This window comes from Poromitra crassiceps, assembly GCF_964638095.1.
Source record: "Poromitra crassiceps genome assembly, chromosome: 3".
In the NCBI taxonomy this organism is placed as follows: Eukaryota; Metazoa; Chordata; class Actinopteri; order Beryciformes; family Melamphaidae; genus Poromitra; species Poromitra crassiceps.
Window position 1 is genome coordinate 90578706 of NC_139625.1, and position 20125 is coordinate 90598830.

The 20125-nt window shown below is 43.4% G+C and overlaps 1 protein-coding gene across 1 annotated transcript in view; it reads right to left on the reverse strand.

Moving 5' to 3' along the window:
* nrxn3a (neurexin 3a) overlaps nucleotides 1–20125 on the reverse strand; it is a gene marked incomplete at its 3' end in the record, with an annotated part of 673655 nt that overhangs the window by 354381 nt on the left and 299149 nt on the right. The window contains exon 15 of the mRNA XM_083634400.1: nucleotides 14129–14248. Within this exon, the coding sequence (XP_083490526.1) occupies nucleotides 14129–14248 (120 nt within the window). The remainder of the gene's footprint in view (nucleotides 1–14128; nucleotides 14249–20125) is intronic.

Consider the following 20125-nt stretch of genomic DNA (forward strand, 5'->3'; position numbering starts at 1 on the left):
CCAAATTCCCCCATCACAACCTTGTACGGCATTCCTATAGAGCCTGTCAACCATTATAAGTACCTGTGCATCTGGCTCGACGCCAACCTCAACTTTAACCATCATGTTGATCGTCTTGCCATGAAACTTAAACAAACTGTGGGTTTCTTGTATAGACTGAAATCCTGCTTTTCTCTCACATCCAGAAAACGGATTGATACACTCACTGAAATCATTTCTCCAAGGCTGCACGTTTGCATCTGGGAGACTGTTGCCAACTTTGGTTGATGATGGACAGTATTTATTTACCATGTTTTTCAAAGCACTGTAATCACGGTACCACGGTAATTACGGTACCACGGTTTTAATGATAATGCAAATTTAAAACGGTACGGTTATCTTAAGGAATTTTATCATGGTTATCATTAAAAGCAGTTATCGTTACATCCCTAGGTGGCTCTTGATTCTTTCTGTCTACTGCATGCCTCGGATAGGCTAGACTAGGGGTGGCTCGCCTTGCCTCGGATAGGCTAGACTAGGGGTGGCTCGCCTTGCCTCGGATAGGCTAGACTAGGGGTGGCTCGCCTTGCCTCGGATAGGCTAGACTAGGGGTGGCTCGCCTCGCCTCGGATAGGCTAGACTAGGGGTGGCCCTTGATTCTTTCTGTCTACTGCATGCCTCGCCTCAAATAGGCTAGACTAGGGGTGGCCCTTGATAGGCTAGACTAGGGGTGGCTCTTGATAGGCTAGACTAGGGGTGGCTCGCCTCGCCTCGGATAGGCTAGACTAGGGGTGGCCCTTGATAGGCTAGACTAGGGGTGGCTCTTGATAGGCTAGACTAGGGGTGGCTCGCTTCGCCTCGGATAGGCTAGACTAGGGGTGGCTCTTGATAGGCTAGACTAGGGGTGGCTCTTGATAGGCTAGACTAGGGGTGGCTCTTGATAGGCTAGACTAGGGGTGGCTCTTGATAGGCTAGACTAGGGCTGGCTCTTGATAGGCTAGACTAGGGGTGGCTCTTGATAGGCTAGAATAGGGGTGGCTCTTGATAGGCTAGACTAGGGGTGGCTCTTGATAGGCTAGACTAGGGGTGGCTCTTGATAGGCTAGAATAGGGGTGGCTCTTGATAGGCTAGACTAGGGGTGGCTCTTGATAGGCTAGACTAGGGGTGGCTCTTGATAGGCTAGACTAGGGGTGGCTCTTGATAGGCTAGACTAGGGGTGGCTCTTGATAGGCTAGACTAGGGGTGGCTCTTGATAGGCTAGACTAGGGGTGGCTCTTGATAGGCTAGACTAGGGGTGGCTCTTGATAGGCTAGACTAGGGGTGGCTCTTGATAGGCTAGACTTGGGGTGGCTCTTGATAGGCTAGACTAGGGGTGGCTCTTGGTTTTCGCATGAGCGTATTCTGTCTTGTCCATGGACAAAGCATGGGTGACCTTTGGAGGGGTAAATGATGGAGCTAATTCAATTACAGCGGTTGAGTAATGGGACTTGTCCCAGGCTTTACTAGGCTTCTCAGAATAACAGCCACGTGCAGAAGACCTTGAAATGAACACGCTGATATTCATACAAATAGAACAATTGGTTGTGGCCTGTTGCACGTGTGAAGCCTTCTGTGTTTGTGTTTATGTGCTTGTTTCTGTTGCACGTGTGAAGCCTTCTGTGTTTGTGTTTATGTGCTTGTTTCTGTTTGCAAGAGTGCGTTTGAAGTTGCTTGCCTGTCCTGTGGCATAAGACGTACCACAATGTTATAGATGTCAGAGCATCAGGGGGGCGGCAATTTGAAAACCTCGCTGCGTTTCCAACGTTAAACGCAAATAAAACAACTTTGGTTATGTTTAGGCAAGTACAATTTAAGGTTAGGATTATGTTTTGGGTTAGGCTTAAATAACAAAAACGTTAACTTAAATGTAGTTGGGTTTCCATCCAAATGTATACTATTATGCGATATTAGGAGTTGGTGTGCAGCAGTTGTGCTGTCTGGCTGCTGATTAAAATCCGATACGTGCCATTGTCTTGCTGGAAATGGATTACTAGGCGCCACTCTTCAATTCGGCATACATAATGTATAATCCACGGAGCAGTTACTGCAAGTGAATAACATGTAAATTCTAATTCCGTTAAAACAGTTACTGCAAGTGAATAACATGTAAATTCTAATTCCGTTAAAACACAGCGGTGGGCGGCCTAAACCTTTTATGCTTAAATGCCTTCCTTATTTAGTGTGTTTTTATGTTTTTAAGTGTATTTAGTGATGGCGACATGTGGAGTGCATCCTAGCCTATACTATTCATAACAAGCCTTTTACGTTCGGGGTGTAACTTTTGGCAGTAGGCAATGCAACATGGAACTGCATGGTTTTTGAATGGGGTTTGGTTAAACAAGAGGTAACAGAGAGACAACACAAGATTCACATCTGTTTCCACCGCATTAGTCGAATTTTCCTTTTATCAATACGCCAACTTTTCTTCCTCCCCCAAGCGTGATATTTGGATTACCCCCCCCCCCTGCCCATTCCCTCCCTCCCCTCCCCCATTCCCCCGGGAAACTCTGGTGTTTCCACTCAGGTTTTTCATGCTCAAATTGAACATTTGCATAAAAACAGGTTGTGATTTGTGGTTGAAATGTCAACTTTGAACAGCAGCTTTTCATGTGTTTACTAGGGCTGTGAATCTTCACTGGCCTCACGATTCGATTCGATTACGATTCAGAGGGCTACGATTCGATTCGATTACGATTATCGATGCATCTCGATGCATCTTAAATCGATGCATCACTGTTTTTCCCCAATACATGATTTATTTTTTCTCACTTTCTTTTTTCTCACTGTGTGGCTAATTTTAAAATAAAAGTGCATTTGGAATTGCATGGTATTATGACCCATGATTAAAATAAACAACTGCATGTACTTCCATTATATTTTATTCGATTATTTAAAAAAAAAGAAAAAAAAAAAGATTTTTGACATTTGTGAATCGATGCAGAATCGTGCACATCGCGATGCATCTTATAATCGATTATTTTTGACACCCCTAGTGTTTACGTCCTCTGTCCACCCCGACACAAAACCCTTACTGGCCACCAATAGCAGACTATGACGTTGATGTTGATTATGCAACATATTTTTGGTTCAGAAATGGTGATATTCTATGTCTCCGTGCATTGCAGAAACATACAACCCAGATAACAATGACCCGTTGGCACAACGGTGGCCCACCGTTTGCACTTCCGTTGGCGGAAGGTTAGCAGCCGACCTTGGGCCCATGTCTTTTTGGCCAGTGGCACCACGTGTATATGATGTTAATATATATATATATATATATATATATATGTTAATATGACTTTCTGAAACTCCCTTAAACCAGTGTTATGTCCAGATTTAACTATTTATGTGACATAAAAAATACATAAAAATAAATAAAATGTATTCTATGCAAGTCGGAATTGAACTCAAAGCTCTGATACGGCAGCACTGTAACTTAGTGAGTGAGCTAACTGCTGAAATCACAGTTGGCACCTCGAATATGTATAGCTGCATTGCGGTTTTCAGTGGCAAGTAATATGATTTACCCACCACCTCTGTGACAACACAGGTACTTAAACGATGAGACAAATGTATTTTACATCATGTATGTTAACATTTATGGCATAAACGTGTTTTTATATTTAAAAATGTGTGGTTTTATATTTAAAAATTTGTACTATGTTTAAAATACATACTACAGCATGCGCTGGGACGCGTCATCAGGGATGTTAGCTGGGGTCGTAAGGTGTTTCGGGTCTTAAATATATATTTGCTGCATTGCCGTTTTGAGTGGCAAGTCATATAATTTACCCACCACCTCTGTGACACCACATGTACTTAACACGTTGAGTGCCATAGCCGAGATATCTCGTCTTACATAATCCAGCGGTTAAGTGCCATAGACGAGCTATCTCGTCTTACATAAACATTTTTTTTTTTTGACGGTGGGACATCAATCAACCCCTTTTACATCTTCGAGATCACTATTGGAGCAAGAGAATGTGTATAATCTATTTTACCGACCACTAAGTGGCGACAGTGCTCTCCTGACTAGAGGAAGGCAAGCATTTTTTTAACTTGTCACGCCATTCTCACCCCAGCCATTCTCATGAAAATGGATGGGGGAAAACGCTTTCGTTTTCGCGCTGATTGCTGGCGATGCGGGATTGCAAATTTACATAATAGATTACAGGTGGAACACACTTTGAAACACGCAGCATAAATATGACCAGAATCGCAAAAGCTTCTCTCAACCAAAACTCCAAGAAGCGAGCGAGTCCATCCCGACTTCCTCAAACAGCGGCCGCGCAGCCACAGGCACAGGACAGCAGCAAAGCACTGAGACTGGTGACAAGCTTGTGACGGCCGCTGCAGCCAACAAGAACGCCCCTCTCTCTCTCTCTCTCTCTCTCTCGAGAGAGAGAGAGAGAGAGAGAGAGAGAGAGAGAGAGAGAGAGAGAGAGAGAGAGAGAGAGAGAGAGAGAGAGGAGAGAGAGAGAGAGAGAGAGAGGAGAGAGAGAGAGAGAGAGAGCGCACAGAGTGGGAGACAAGGGCACCCATAATCACAGGCACGTGAGGTGGTTCTAAAAATCCATTTATCTCCAAACTCTCTGAAAATCTCTGAAACCATGCTGTACTCAACGGCTAATATCTACATAACTACTAACTCTGCAAACTAACTCTTTTAGACAGAGAAAGCACACATTCTATTAGTTATTTTTAGATGATTGGTGTTCACGAATTCTTAACAGAAAATAATCCTCGGCTCTTGTAAAATGAGCCAGAATCCTCAAAAAAAAACCTGGCACAACTTACCTACAGGATTGAAAAAATGGCTGGCACTCAATGTGTTAAACAATGAGACATCCTGTATGTTAACATTTATGGTATAAATGTGTTTTTATATCAAATAACCCTTTGTGACAATGTTTGGTGGGGAACGTCAATAGTAAAGTTAGTGATATGATAACGTAATAATGACATGCTAAGTTACATTTTTTCACGTGGGTAAATATTCATTTTTGGCACAACGTTGGCTCATAACCAATTGCCACGTTGTAGCTAAATTTGGTCTGAGTTCCTTATCTTATGATGGAAGACAAACGAAGAAAAAAATCCATCGCTTTATTTAAACTACAAGTCAAGCTATTAAAAATATATATATTTGCAAGTTATTTAGAACAAGCATAAGCTTGACATTGGCTTTACGACTTGATATAATGTTGAATACTTTATGGCGTAGTAGACTATGAGAGAGAGACAGAGAGAGACACAGAGAGAGAGAGAGACATTCTCTTTTGTTGTCCTTGTGCACAGCAAATTGTCCCCTAATCTAGAAAAGACATTATTTTACATCTCCAATGTAATGTGATATTGTAATAATTAATCATTGATTGGATGTATGTGTCCGACATAGGGCCCACCATTTATGTCCAAACATTGTGGCTCATCAGAGCCAACTTTGCCAACGTTCGCACAATGTTGGGCCAATGTTGGGCCAATGGGTCATTTGTTCTCTGGGAATCCTAGTGTTTTATTCTGGCCACCAGGCTGTGTACCTTTACCTGTCCTGGACACATTCAAACCACCAGGCTGTGCACCTTTACCTGTCCTGGACACATTCAAACCACCAGGCTGTGCACCTTTACCTGTCCTGGACACATTCAAACCACCAGGCTGTGCACCTTTACCTGTCCTGGACACATTCAAACCACCAGGCTGTGCACCTTTACCTGTCCTGGACACATTCAAACCACCAGGCTGTGCACCTTTACCTGTCCTGGACACATTCAAACCACCAGGCTGTGCACCTTTACCTGTCCTGGACACATTCAAACCACCAGGCTGTGCACCTTTACCTGTCCTGGACACATTCAAACCACCAGGCTGTGCACCTTTACCTGTCCTGGACACATTCAAACCACCAGGCTGTGCACCTTTACCTGTCCTGGACACATTCAAACCACCAGGCTGTGCACCTTTACCTGTCCTGGACACATTCAAACCACCAGGCTGTGCACCTTTACCTGTCCTGGACACATTCAAACCTTAACATGGACAACTCTCCTCGGGGTTCAATAAACTAGCCATGGCTTCCAAAGCTCCCCATCTCCAGATTATCGCCCTCACAATACCTGGATTAACTGCAATGGAGAAACCTGGCGGGCTAATCTTTTCGATGAAAGGTTCATTCCCGGGGACTTCATTTTGCAAGAGCCAGGGTTGTGTGTGTGTGTGTGTGTGTGTGTGTGTGTGTGTGCGTGCGTGCGTGCGTGTGTGCGTGTGTGTGTGCGTGCATGCGTGCGTGCGTGTGTGCGTGTGTGTGTGCGTGCGGCAGCTACCGACTGTCTGGATTTGAGTAGTCGCCAATCCTTCACTGAGGAGAGCAGGCTTGTATTGTCCCGTTTCCGATGCAGTTCGCTCATTCTGTGACTCCATCGGTACAAAGAGGTGGTGGTGAACTCAGCAGGGCCGCTGTGAGATTATTGGAAAAGACAATTCCATCACCAGAATCAAACGTTAGCATGTAGGATTCTGCAATACATACATGGATAAAATCTCAACATGAATTTGAACCAAAAGGGGGGTTAATTTGAAAACCTCTGCCTTTCAAAGATTAAACGCAAATAAAAACTTTAACAACGTTGGCAAGTAAAACAACTTTGTTAAAGTTAGGATTATGGTTTGGGTTAGACTTAAATAATAAAAACTTAAAATGTGACGACATTTTATTCTGGCAACCAGGCTGGAAAAGATGTGGGGTTCAGAGTTTCTTATCAAATAAAAAAAGATCTATTGGACAAAATTTGCACAATTGCTCAACTATGTCACTTGGGCAGTTGTGATGTCATCAGTGATGTCACTCGAGCAACTGTGATGTCATAAGGGATGTCACTGGATCAGTTGTGATGTCATTAGTGATTTCATAAATCCTTCCAGGCTGATCAAGTAGGCCCGGCATACTAAAGTTTAGTTGCACTGTATTATCGCACTGTTAAGTACAAGATTGCTCAACTGTGCATGCTCACAATGGGGGAGAGGGGGAGAGAGGGAGGAAGAGAGAGTCGTGATGTCATTCAGGCAGTTGTGATGTCATCAGTGATGTCACTTGAGCAACTAATGCGCAGTTGGCAAATTGTGCGTCGCGCATACCAGCAGAGCTGGAGAGGCTGTGCAGCGGCCGAGCTGTGAGCGAGGTCGCATAAGCGTGCAAGCTCGCGGAGCGGGCAATGTCCATAAATACATTGCACCCATGATGCATTGCACCCATGATGCATTGCACCCATGGCGCATCATCTCCAGAGTTCCCATCCTAGGAATCAATCGCGCGCAGCACACAGGATTTCTAGTTACTGTAATCGAACAAAAGTCCTAGCCAGGTATCCAGCCCTTAGTTATGAATCCTTCATATGGGTCTGGACCATAGACTGTACATAATATCTGGACCACCTTAGCTATATGTTTTTGACATGGCAAAATGAAGCTCACTTCCCGATATTGTTTGATTTCGTTTGATTGGATGAATGGATTTTCCTGTTGCATTGTGGGAAATCTGTTCAAACCTGGAGCCGGGAAAACAGGAAAGGGCGTGAGCGTGGACGGGACTCGGGGAAGGGTTTCCGGTTTCCTCCGCCACGGCATCCATCTTGTTCATGTTATTTTCCCTGCTAGCCGTTAGCTTGGCTAACAAATGTTGTTAACGTTAGTTGCTATTGCTAGCCTTGCTCCATTGCTGTCACAGTGAATACAATAGCCCGAAGAAAAACCAGAGTATTATTTCCTCCAGACCTCGCGCTGCGTCACCAGCCTGCCGCTTGCATCTTCCACAAAATCGAGGTAATCTTATTTTCTAACGTAACGCTAATTGCATAGCATGACATTAACGCTAGCTACATGTCCATTTGTCATTACAGGAGGACGTTAGACTAGAGTAGCATAAGTTAACGTTATACAACGTTAAACAGTATTGCATGCTGCACAGATTCGGACGTAGACAGAAAACAAACGCAGTTCTGTTTACCTAGGTTACCTCTTTGAGATGAGGCAGACTCAAAGCATACTCATATGATCTACCAGCTAATAGCGTTATATATCTAGCTAACGTTAGATGAGGGGGAACAAGCTGGGGGTTCAACTCCTCTGGATAGTTTATCCACCTCTGCATTTACAGTATTTACCAATCGCACGTAGTGTTGGGTAAGCAAACGTTAACGTTATACAGTGATTAACAGTGTCTAATTCGTTTCTTCCAGGGGGTAGCTGCTGTCCAGTACCAGATGGGACACACAACAGAGGATCATGATTTGAAGATCAAAGCTATAATATTCTGTTCTCCTGAGATTAACTATACACGTTACTGCTGATCAGTTGTTTCAACATAGGAAATTGCAATAACACACAAGCCAAATGCTGACATGAGAGATTTGCTTTGAACAATTGTAGCTATCTGCCAGTGACCGGAGAATATTGTTATATTTGCTTGTTTTAATGCTTTTGTCAATAAACATTGTCAACAAAGATAGCCTTGTTGTATATTATCATGTATAAGATTGTTGATGTCGAGTGAACACAAACCAAGGATTGGACGACGGAGAAACTTAACCGACCAGCAGTCTGAGTCTGCTTCAATCAACGAATGCTTTATATTTATTGAAATGAAATATGGTGATATCTGGTGGTCTGAAATTACTCTCTCTAGCTAGGGTAACTGGCTCATATTATATCATATTATTGTAACGTCTGAATCAGCGTTTCATAATAGCCTTACGTTTATAGCCTGGATGACGTTAGCTAATGTTACCCATCCTTCCATTGGTGTTACACGTTATATTTTTAACTGAGCTTTGCGGAATTACCTCAACACAATTGTGTATCAGCTTTAAATGTCCAATATATACAGCGTTACACAAACGACCAGCAGCATTCAAATGTGCAAAAACGTTATATTTATTGAAATGTGGTGATCATGTCACAAGTCACATTACATAACGATATAGCGTTAGGTGTTCTTTTGATCAACAGACCTCGGGGGCTCTATACTGTTGCTAGCTAGCTAGCCGCAGATCAGCTCTGAAGCCCCAACTTCAGAGCTGCCCGTCCACTAAAACCCGATTTCGATATAGCGTTTTAGGTGTTCTTTTGATCAACATACCTCATCACGGGGATCTATACTGTTACGTGTGTCTACTAACATCATTAAAATATCATAAGGGTAACGCTGTTTCTGTTATTTTACTTTTATCTCTGGCTACGTTGCTAGCTAGCTAGCTAGCCTGCCTTGGCAACTGGTTGGGATCATCTGATTTCCTGTGGCTGGTGTAAATCAAAGAAAATCCCGCCCCCAAAGTTATAATTTTTATCGGCTCTTTTACTCGAAATGGGACCATAATTTAGAAAACGGAGCCCAGGGGAGCATGAAAAAGACTTGAAATTGTTTATTCAGACCATAAGCTCATTCGGAAAATGTTTATTTAAGACACAGAACGAGAGAGAAGTCGGCTCATTTTTACATTGGAGCCAATGTACGTGTCGTCACTTCCGGACCTGACGTGCGCCCCCCCTGCGGACTTTTCGAATTAATGGAATTTCACGACTGGCTTCATACATTCCCTAATTCTGTTGCCCACTGGTCTGGACACACCACTGATTCAGTGACGTCATGTTTTTGCCCTAACTGATTGGTTGTTGTTAGTTCAGTTGTCAATCATCCAACTCTTTGACCAATCACATTAGCAAAGCAGGACGACTGTGACAATTATGCACCAAAGAAGTTACATTGATAAGAAGTGAAGGCTCATATTGCAGCATCAAGGCGTGAGCGCTGTTGTCAAAGAAGTATATGTGACAATTAATGAGAAAACCTACAAATTCCACTATTGCAGGTGTGGAACAGGAAGCAAACTGAATCTTTGTTGAATCTCAACTAGCTGTGAAAACATCTACAAGTGAAACAGATGAATTGTTGAATCTAAACTAATAAGCTGTTGAAATGCTACAAAGTCCGGCTACTAAGTAGGCTGACTATCGAAATAAAGTGGTACCTATTCTACAGTACATATTTTCAAGCCAACTCATTTATCATCTCAATATGGTTTTCTATTGTTTGTGATAGTCAATGGAATTGAAAGGAGGGAGAGAGACGTGTGTGTGTGTGTGTGTGTGTGTGTGTGTGTGTGTGTGTGTGTGTGTGTGTGTGTGTGTGTGCGTGCGTGCATGTGTGTGTGTCCTCTTTAGCTTGGCCAACTGGTGATGTTCTTCTGCCCCCTAGTGGTAAATGGTGCCTATGCACCCAAACAAGGCACTTTAGTGAAATCATTCTGGCCATTTTGAGAAATTCTATAAGAAAGAAGAGGCTTACATGACTCACTGTCGAAAGCATCTCAAATCAGTAAATCAACACAAAATCATCACACCAATATGTGTGTGCACGCTCTACCTATACTCTACCTATACTCTACTGTACTTATGAAAGTAGAAAAATAAGTACTGTATAATAATACTATAGTGTCATCATACATGTCAAAACACCATAGCAGCTATTATTGCCAAATGTGCCAACGACTCAAGTCAACATGACAGGAAATTATTAGGATTTGTGTTTTTCACATGATTCTTTGTTACAAAACAACACATTCTCAACTCGTCAAATTCTGATGAACGTCAGGACCCCTTGGCTCTTTGTAACATACGGGGTATCCCTTTAGTCATTCTCAACATGCAGGGTAGTCCAACAGACTGCCATAGAGGAAGGAGCACGGTACAGGGTAGTCCAACAGACTGCCATAGAGGAAGGAGCACGGTACAGGGTAGTCCAATAGACTGCCATAGAGGAAGGAGCACGGTACAGGGTAGTCCAATAGACTGCCATAGAGGAAGGAGCACGGTACAGGGTAGTCCAATAGACTGCCATAGAGGAAGGAGCCCCCCAATAAAAACATGCAGAAGATCATTGTCTGACCAGCACCGGTTGAAAGAAGTTGGCTGCCCAGCGCTCCTGGCCTGACCCTGGAGGAGGACGAGCCAGGATGGGTCAAATGCAGAGGATTTCACGGCACCTCTGCATTGCGTCTGTGACCAATAAAGACGGGTCTGTCCGTCCAATCGTATGATGGAGCCCCCACCTCCATCTGCATGGCCACTCCCATTTCTGATGGAGCCCCCACCTCCATCTGCATGACCACTCCCATTTCTGCCCACAAGTTTTTGGCACCATGTTGAATTTTTTCCAAAATGTCTCTCTCTCTCTGTGCGTGCGTGCATGTGTGTGTGTCCTCTTTAGCTTGGCCAACTGGTGATGTTCTTCTGCCCCCTAGTGGTAAATGGTGCCTATGCACCCAAACTCTCTCTCTCTCTCTCTCTCTCTCTCTCTCTCTCTCTCTCTCTCTCTCTCTCTCTCTCTCTCTCTCTCTCTCTCTCTCTCTCTCTCTCTCTCTCTCTCTCTCTCTCTCTCTTCTTTACTGTCTGACCTAAGGGACCACATCACTGGTGGGAGATGACATGCTTACTATTTGCTTGTTCCTCAGGAAGACAATGTGGGCACATTTATCTGAAGCAGTTAGTATATTCTATGGGGATTTGAGTAGAATTCTGCCTTGCTACCTCAGGCTGCTGTGTTTAGTACTGACAGAGGAGTGTTTGTAGCAAGTGGGAAGTGAAGCTGGCAACTGACAAAATCAAGCAGCAACTTAGCGTGTCATAGCAGAACTTAGCGTGTCATAGCAGAACTTAGCGTGTCATAGCAGAACTTAGCGTGTCATAGCAGAACTTAGCGTGTCATAGCAGAACTTAGCGTGTCATAGCAGGGCTTTCAGCCAACGCAAACCAACAGACGAGCTTTAAGACATCTTGGCCTGGTTTCTACAAGAGTCTGGAACTTTAATCATGAGGTGATGCCATTCAAACAAACGGCGTGAGAACCTGCGGTTGGAACAGTCATCCTGGAGCGGTTGGAACAGTCACCTCTCTCATCACATTAGTCCTGGAATACAGTATACCTCTCTCATCACATTAGCGATGTTTTACCACAACAAGATGATCACTCAGCCTGGCTTTGCATTCCACTCTCCTCAAGACCACAAACCTTGCGTTTCCACCAAGGTATCCATAAAACCATCCGCTGAGTTTACCTACATGTACAACAAGGCGAGCACTTACCTTTTGGAGAAACTCGTCAAAGTCAAAGTCATCACACGCGAGCACATTTAAATATGAAGTCAACTTCAGAAATGTTTGGTGACGTGGCCTCACAGGGTTAGGGTTAGTAGTAGCTACACGTGGTGTAGCTGTGTGTGAAGATGTGGAATCAGAAGGACGCATGCTTATTATGTTGGACTGGAAAAGGCAGCATCTGGGGAGTTGGTGGCTAAGCTTCACTTAAGCCGAAGGGGGGTTATGTGTCACAAACTAATATATAGTCTTTAGGCCTGTCTATCAGCAGCTTATGTATAGCCTTTAGGCCTGTCTATCAGCAGCTTATGTATAGCCTTTAGGCCTGTCTATCAGCAGCTTATGTATAGCCTTTAGGCCTGTCTATCAGCAGCTTATGTATAGCCTTTAGGCCTGTCTATCAGCAGCTTATGTATAGCCTTTAGGCCTGTCTATCAGCAGCTTATGTATAGCCTTTAGGCCTGTCTATCAGCAGCTTATGTATAGCCTTTAGGCCTGTCTATCAGCAGCTTATGTATAGCCTTTAGGCCTGTCTATCAGCAGCTTATGTATAGCCTTTAGGCCTGTCTATCAGCAGCTTATGTATAGCCTCGCAGACTTGACGTGATGACATTGAACACATCACTCACGGTACGACTGAAGTCCTCGAGGGCTCAGTCCACAAGGACGGTGGACATTTGGATTGGGCCTTTGTCTTCTCAGTCATGGTGGCTATTGCTGCTCGAACTCCAGTTCTTCTACAAAAAGTCATTGCTTGAATTGCACTGAATTTATTGCCACAAAAACAACAGAATGATTGAGTGTTGGCGGAAATAGTCTTGAAAAACACTGTTTCCTCATGATATTCCAAGGAGATGGTGCCTCCATACAGAAGAAGTTGTGGGTGCAGTGTAACAGCATGATGACTGAAGCTATTCTGAATGCAAGACATGTACTTCATATTCATATCACCTTGTTTTGTTCACTCCCTGTATGCACATGCACACTTTTATAATCTAATGACAGCTCAATAACTCACATCAGTATCCATACACACTTCCCCCTTGTCCATAAACCAACCTGACTTTGCAATCAGAAATACACAAACACAGATCAGCCATAGAAATGCTGTACCCCCCCACCCCCCAACACCTGCAACTGGATGCCTTGAAACCTTCGGATGCACAACGCTGAATCTTCTATAACGCACAAGTCCTCCTCCGTCAGTCTCATCAATGTACTCAGTTTGCATCCTTACAGTACTAAAATGCTTTTGCTTAACTCCATATGGCCTGTAGCTACAGTACTTCTACAACGTTCTGTGGGATGATTTGGTTGAATATAATTTCTGGCCTACATGATTCTCAATAATGTTTTAATAAAGTAGCATACCCTAATTGTTTTATACATTCATGATAAGTTATTTTTGTGTCTTTGGTCAGCAAGTGGAAAAACTACAAAGTCACATCCGTATTGCAGTGGATTGTGGGTAATTCAATCAGAGAATTGTGGTAAAGTCAGCAGCCCAACCTCGCTCTCTGGAAGTAGAAAGTCCACTTGAGGCCCCTTGTGGACTGGATGTGTTGGTGAAGTGACAGAAACTCAAAACGCATCAACCCAAAATCCAAGGGCACAAGACGTCCCAGTGCTGGACACAACAAGACGTCACAGTGCTGGACACAACAAGACGTCCCAGTGCTGGACACAACAAGACGTCCCAGTGCTGGACACAACAAGACGTCCCAGTGCTGGACACAACAAGACGTCCCAGTGCTGGACACAACAAGACGTCCCAGTGCTGGACACAGTGTTTGGTTGACAGGTGATCTGTGGGAATGAACCCTTCAAAGTGCTTTTTGTGTGGTGTTGCAGTGATTTTTACACCCCCTGTACATGTGCTTTTTGTGTGGTGTTGCAGTGATTTTTACACCCCCTGTACGTGCGTTGGGTGAGATATTGAAAAAGAGCCAAGATGGCTACTCACGGTCGTTGCACTGGGTGCCGGTGTACGAGGTCATGGAGCAGTCGCAGGTGTAGTTCTCCCACTGCTGGATACAGATGCCCATGTTGGCACAGGAGTCTTCCTGACAGGTGGTGCTGGGACCTACACACACACACACACACACACACACACTTTATTTATTTCTAACTTGATGGTGAAGGTGTTGGTGGGTTGAGTAGCATGCAGTCAGGTTAGTAGCAAGGTTATTGTTGTCAACGACAACTAACAAAATAACAAAAACTACGGGCGCAAGGGGATCGCTTACTGAAACAAAAACAAAAACAATGCTCTAGAAAAAAGATAACTAACTGAAACTTTTGTGTACAAACTAACTAAAATAAACTAAAATTATGGAATCTGTCAGTTTATTTCATACAGCACATCATATTTTGGCTAATAAAAGACTAGTATTTTGGGTGAATATGAAATCGATCTTCAAATCTTTAGCTGTGCCCATTTTAGTCCACGCCTCTTGCCTGGTATCAAGGCTGGGAGAAAGAAATTTCCTAATCATCTCCTAACAAGGAACTGTTCATTTCTCAGGATGTTTCATGGAAAGAACCATGAAATTATGTTTTATGTAAATATTATGTAAAACTAAACTACAGTCGATGAGAGACTGTACACTTCTAAAAGTTTCCTGGAACGAACTGCAAAACTATAAACTATTTACTGGAAACATTATAGGATAATACATGGCGAGCTTGAGTTTCAATTTAGAACACATTGGCATTAACAAACATGTATAACAACATTACTTCATGCCGTAGTTCATATGCATCTAACATGAACTCAACTTTGTTAATGTTGTTATTCATGTTTAATTCATGTTAGTACATGCATTAGTTAACGATGATTAGTGAACGTATAGTGTTGCAGAATACTTAAGTATCATCAGGCTTAGCTGAAGTGACAGGAACTGGAATCCCGCAGGTTGGCGAAACTCCAGTCGAAATAAAAAGCTACCGGTACTTGTGAGTCCATGGTTTTGTCCCAACCAAACAAATACAAAAATAACTTAAAGAAAAGAAAGGGAAATCTAAACAAATGTATTTTCTGCCGTTAGTATATTATATAATAATATTTTTAATAATATAATATATATTATTATAATTATATTATAATATTATAATATAATATATATAATATTCTTGCCTTTGGTGAATAGTGAATAGTGAAACCATTCCCATCCCAAAGTGTGTCCCAGCGTTTTGATCATTCGGACCAAAGCTGATCCCACCCTCAAAGCTGATCCCACCCTCAAAGCTGATCCCACCCTCAAAGCTGATCCCACCCTCAGAGTGATCCCACCCTCAGAGTGATGCCACCCTCAGAGTGATGCCACCCTCAGAGTGATGCCACCCTCAGAGTGATGCCACCCTCAGAGTGATCCCACCCTCAGAGTGATGCCACCCTCAGAGTGATCCCACCCTCAGAGTGATCCCACCCTCAGAGTGATGCCACCCTCAGAGTGATCCCACCCTCAGAGTGATCCCACCCTCAGAGTGATCCCACCCTCAGAGTGATCCCACCCTCAAAGCTGATCCCACCCTCAGAGTGATATTTGAGACGTTTTGCATTTGACTCCCTCACAATTACCCCTTTCACACCAGGGGTCCAACCAGGGTCATTCCCAGGCTGATTTCATGTATGAAAGGGTTAACCGGGTTGTCTGACCCTGACCCAGGTTGGCGACCCACCTCCAGCGGTGAGTAGGACCAGGGTCGGACAAGGGCTCATTTCAGTGTGAATGGCTCCACACAAGTTGCTATTTGTTATTGTCTTATGCTAATAGCCTATGCTAATTGTTATGGATCTCTCCCGGTTTGTGTGAATTGTCATGACCAGGGATTAACCTGTGTCCAGTGACTTGGTGTGAATTGACAATAGAAGGGTTGAACATGGCTACATGGGTCAAGTAACCCTGGCCCAACCCTGCTCCGTTGGTACTGCATGAAATAGCCAGTGGTTCCCAAACTGGGGTACGCGTACCCATAGGGGTACATGGTACCTCCATGTGTACTTGAGAGAAGTGGGGGAAATGGGAAAATTTAAGAATAAACCATGAAAATAAATGAAATGTTAAATCTGCTCAAGAGGCACTAATTGCAACTCTTTCACGCCATTTCTTATTTTGTAGTGTTATATTCTTCATATGCTATAGTTTTCTCTTGCGGTTTTCTAAGCAAAATGTTGTAGTTGGGTAAAGGGGGTAGGCCTACTTGGATTCAGAAATCAGGGAAAGGGGTACCGGAGGTAAAAACATTTGAGAACCACTGATTTAGGCTATTATGAGAATTCAGCTTGGCTTGTTATTACTCGAGGGAAGGAGTAAGGTTGAAAAACAGGGTTGAAATAAATGAGTAAGTGAACAAGGTTCTGAGTTATCGAGCTGCAAGTTGTGTACCTGCGTCAGAGGTTAAAGATTAACATGAATAAATTTGATGGTTCTTTGCCCTGACTAATTTCCCTGGAGGGTTAACTAGAAAATCCATGACAAGAAACAAGCATAAAATTGTTTTTAAGCCATGTAGCAGGAGCATGATGACTGCAGGGGCGTGAAAAAAGCCTGTAATTGTTAATTTAACAGGGTTGAGAATGCCCTCACATTCAAACTAAGGCCAAGTCCACACGGAGACGAGTTTAGGTGTATCCGCTAAAGTTTTTTGTCATATAGACGTTTCGTCCAGACGGAACCAGCGTTCTGGGAGTATAGATAGATAGATAGATAGATAAATAAATTTTTATTTCTGTGTCATGCACCATATTCAAGGTGCCCAGCCCGTCTGGGCTTACAAGACACAAATCATTCAAGTTCAACAATACAAACAAATCAACAAACAAGCTACAAAACGCTCAAACATAAACAAGACAGAGTTATATATTCAGATGAACAGCTTCTCCATTCTGAGTTTCCAAGCCCTCCCAATAAACCTGGCCAAACTGAAGACTTCATCTCTAAACAACCATTCCAACTTCGCATCATCTCCTGACCAAAATAGTTCCGGTTTCTTATTTTGCATTAACTGAAATAGAGATAATCTTGGTTCCTCATATAGCGTTCTGGGAGTATACGCTAATTTTAGTAATACGTTAATTTTTGAAACCGGGTCCCAGAGTGAATAAATCTGAAGACGCCACCCTTGCATTTCCGTGTTTACAACCCAAACGCATCTTTCCTGAACCGATGACGCCATAGCCCCACCTCTCTCCGCCAGCAACAATTTAGGCTTACAGTGCACTAGCGTTCATGCTACAGCAGCTACTGAGCCTGTTGGGGATCTTGCAAAGCTGATCCCACCCTCAAAGCTGATCCCACCCTCAAAGCTGATCCCACCCTCAGAGTGATCCCACCCTCAGAGTGATGCCACCCTCAGAGTGATGCCACCCTCAGAGTGATGCCACCCTCAGAGTGATGCCACCCTCAGAGTGATCCCACCCTCAGAGTGATGCCACCCTCAGAGTGATCCCACCCTCAGAGTGATCCCACCCTCAGAGTGATGCCACCCTCAGAGTGATCCCACCCTCAGAGTGATCCCACCCTCAGAGTGATCCCACCCTCAGAGTGATCCCACCCTCAAAGCTGATCCCACCCTCAGAGTGATATTTGAGACGTTTTGCATTTGACTCCCTCACAATTACCCCTTTCACACCAGGGGTCCAACCAGGGTCATTCCCAGGCTGATTTCATGTATGAAAGGGTTAACCGGGTTGTCTGACCCTGACCCAGGTTGGCGACCCACCTCCAGCGGTGAGTAGGACCAGGGTCGGACAAGGGCTCATTTCAGTGTGAATGGCTCCACACAAGTTGCTATTTGTTATTGTCTTATGCTAATAGCCTATGCTAATTGTTATGGATCTCTCCCGGTTTGTGTGAATTGTCATGACCAGGGATTAACCTGTGTCCAGTGACTTGGTGTGAATTGACAATAGAAGGGTTGAACATGGCTACATGGGTCAAGTAACCCTGGCCCAACCCTGCTCCGTTGGTACTGCATGAAATAGCCAGTGGTTCCCAAACTGGGGTACGCGTACCCATAGGGGTACATGGTACCTCCATGTGTACTTGAGAGAAGTGGGGGAAATGGGAAAATTTAAGAATAAACCATGAAAATAAATGAAATGTTAAATCTGCTCAAGAGGCACTAATTGCAACTCTTTCACGCCATTTCTTATTTTGTAGTGTTATATTCTTCATATGCTATAGTTTTCTCTTGCGGTTTTCTAAGCAAAATGTTGTAGTTGGGTAAAGGGGGTAGGCCTACTTGGATTCAGAAATCAGGGAAAGGGGTACCGGAGGTAAAAACATTTGAGAACCACTGATTTAGGCTATTATGAGAATTCAGCTTGGCTTGTTATTACTCGAGGGAAGGAGTAAGGTTGAAAAACAGGGTTGAAATAAATGAGTAAGTGAACAAGGTTCTGAGTTATCGAGCTGCAAGTTGTGTACCTGCGTCAGAGGTTAAAGATTAACATGAATAAATTTGATGGTTCTTTGCCCTGACTAATTTCCCTGGAGGGTTAACTAGAAAATCCATGACAAGAAACAAGCATAAAATTGTTTTTAAGCCATGTAGCAGGAGCATGATGACTGCAGGGGCGTGAAAAAAGCCTGTAATTGTTAATTTAACAGGGTTGAGAATGCCCTCACATTCAAACTAAGGCCAAGTCCACACGGAGACGAGTTTAGGTGTATCCGCTAAAGTTTTTTGTCATATAGACGTTTCGTCCAGACGGAACCAGCGTTCTGGGAGTATAGATAGATAGATAGATAGATAAATAAATTTTTATTTCTGTGTCATGCACCATATTCAAGGTGCCCAGCCCGTCTGGGCTTACAAGACACAAATCATTCAAGTTCAACAATACAAACAAATCAACAAACAAGCTACAAAACGCTCAAACATAAACAAGACAGAGTTATATATTCAGATGAACAGCTTCTCCATTCTGAGTTTCCAAGCCCTCCCAATAAACCTGGCCAAACTGAAGACTTCATCTCTAAACAACCATTCCAACTTCGCATCATCTCCTGACCAAAATAGTTCCGGTTTCTTATTTTGCATTAACTGAAATAGAGATAATCTTGGTTCCTCATATAGCGTTCTGGGAGTATACGCTAATTTTAGTAATACGTTAATTTTTGAAACCGGGTCCCAGAGTGAATAAATCTGAAGACGCCACCCTTGCATTTCCGTGTTTACAACCCAAACGCATCTTTCCTGAACCGATGACGCCATAGCCCCACCTCTCTCCGCCAGCAACAATTTAGGCTTACAGTGCACTAGCGTTCATGCTACAGCAGCTACTGAGCCTGTTGGGGATCTTGCAGCAAAATATAATGCTCCTCTATTACCACCGTCAGCAACAAGTGGACACGGAGAACAGCGTGTACAACATCCTCAGGGCTCCACACAGCTGACTCTTCCCATCCACCCCTCCCCCCCCTTCATTGGATATTTCCCAGAAGGCTTAGCGGCGGCTAGGTTTTTACAATAACACAAACAAAATCAGGCTAAACGTGTTAGATAGAAATAATATTTATTTTTAATACAACATGCAATTCTGGAATATTTTAATATTGGACAAAATGAAATTAAATGAAATGTAAACCCTGAGTGTAACGGACATACTCGGGATGCTCTATATATTTCCCTCGCAAATACAACGTGAATAGTGAAGTGAGAGGTTTGACGACCACACGGTTGCACTGTGACGTGGCAGCGTTACAGCGCCATTTACCGGCCTGGCATATATACTACAGCGGTTGCATGTGGATACACACATTTCTTGAAACTAGGGATGTCAATTTTCGGTTAATTTCACTTTCGATTAACCGACGCTAATAATCGATTAACCTATCGGTTAATTCATAATTTTTTAATATAATTTTTTTTTTTTTTTTTTGTCTATTTACTCAATGAACTCATGCCCAAACAAGGCGTGTCTATTTAGATGCTGAAATGTTAATGCTTTTTG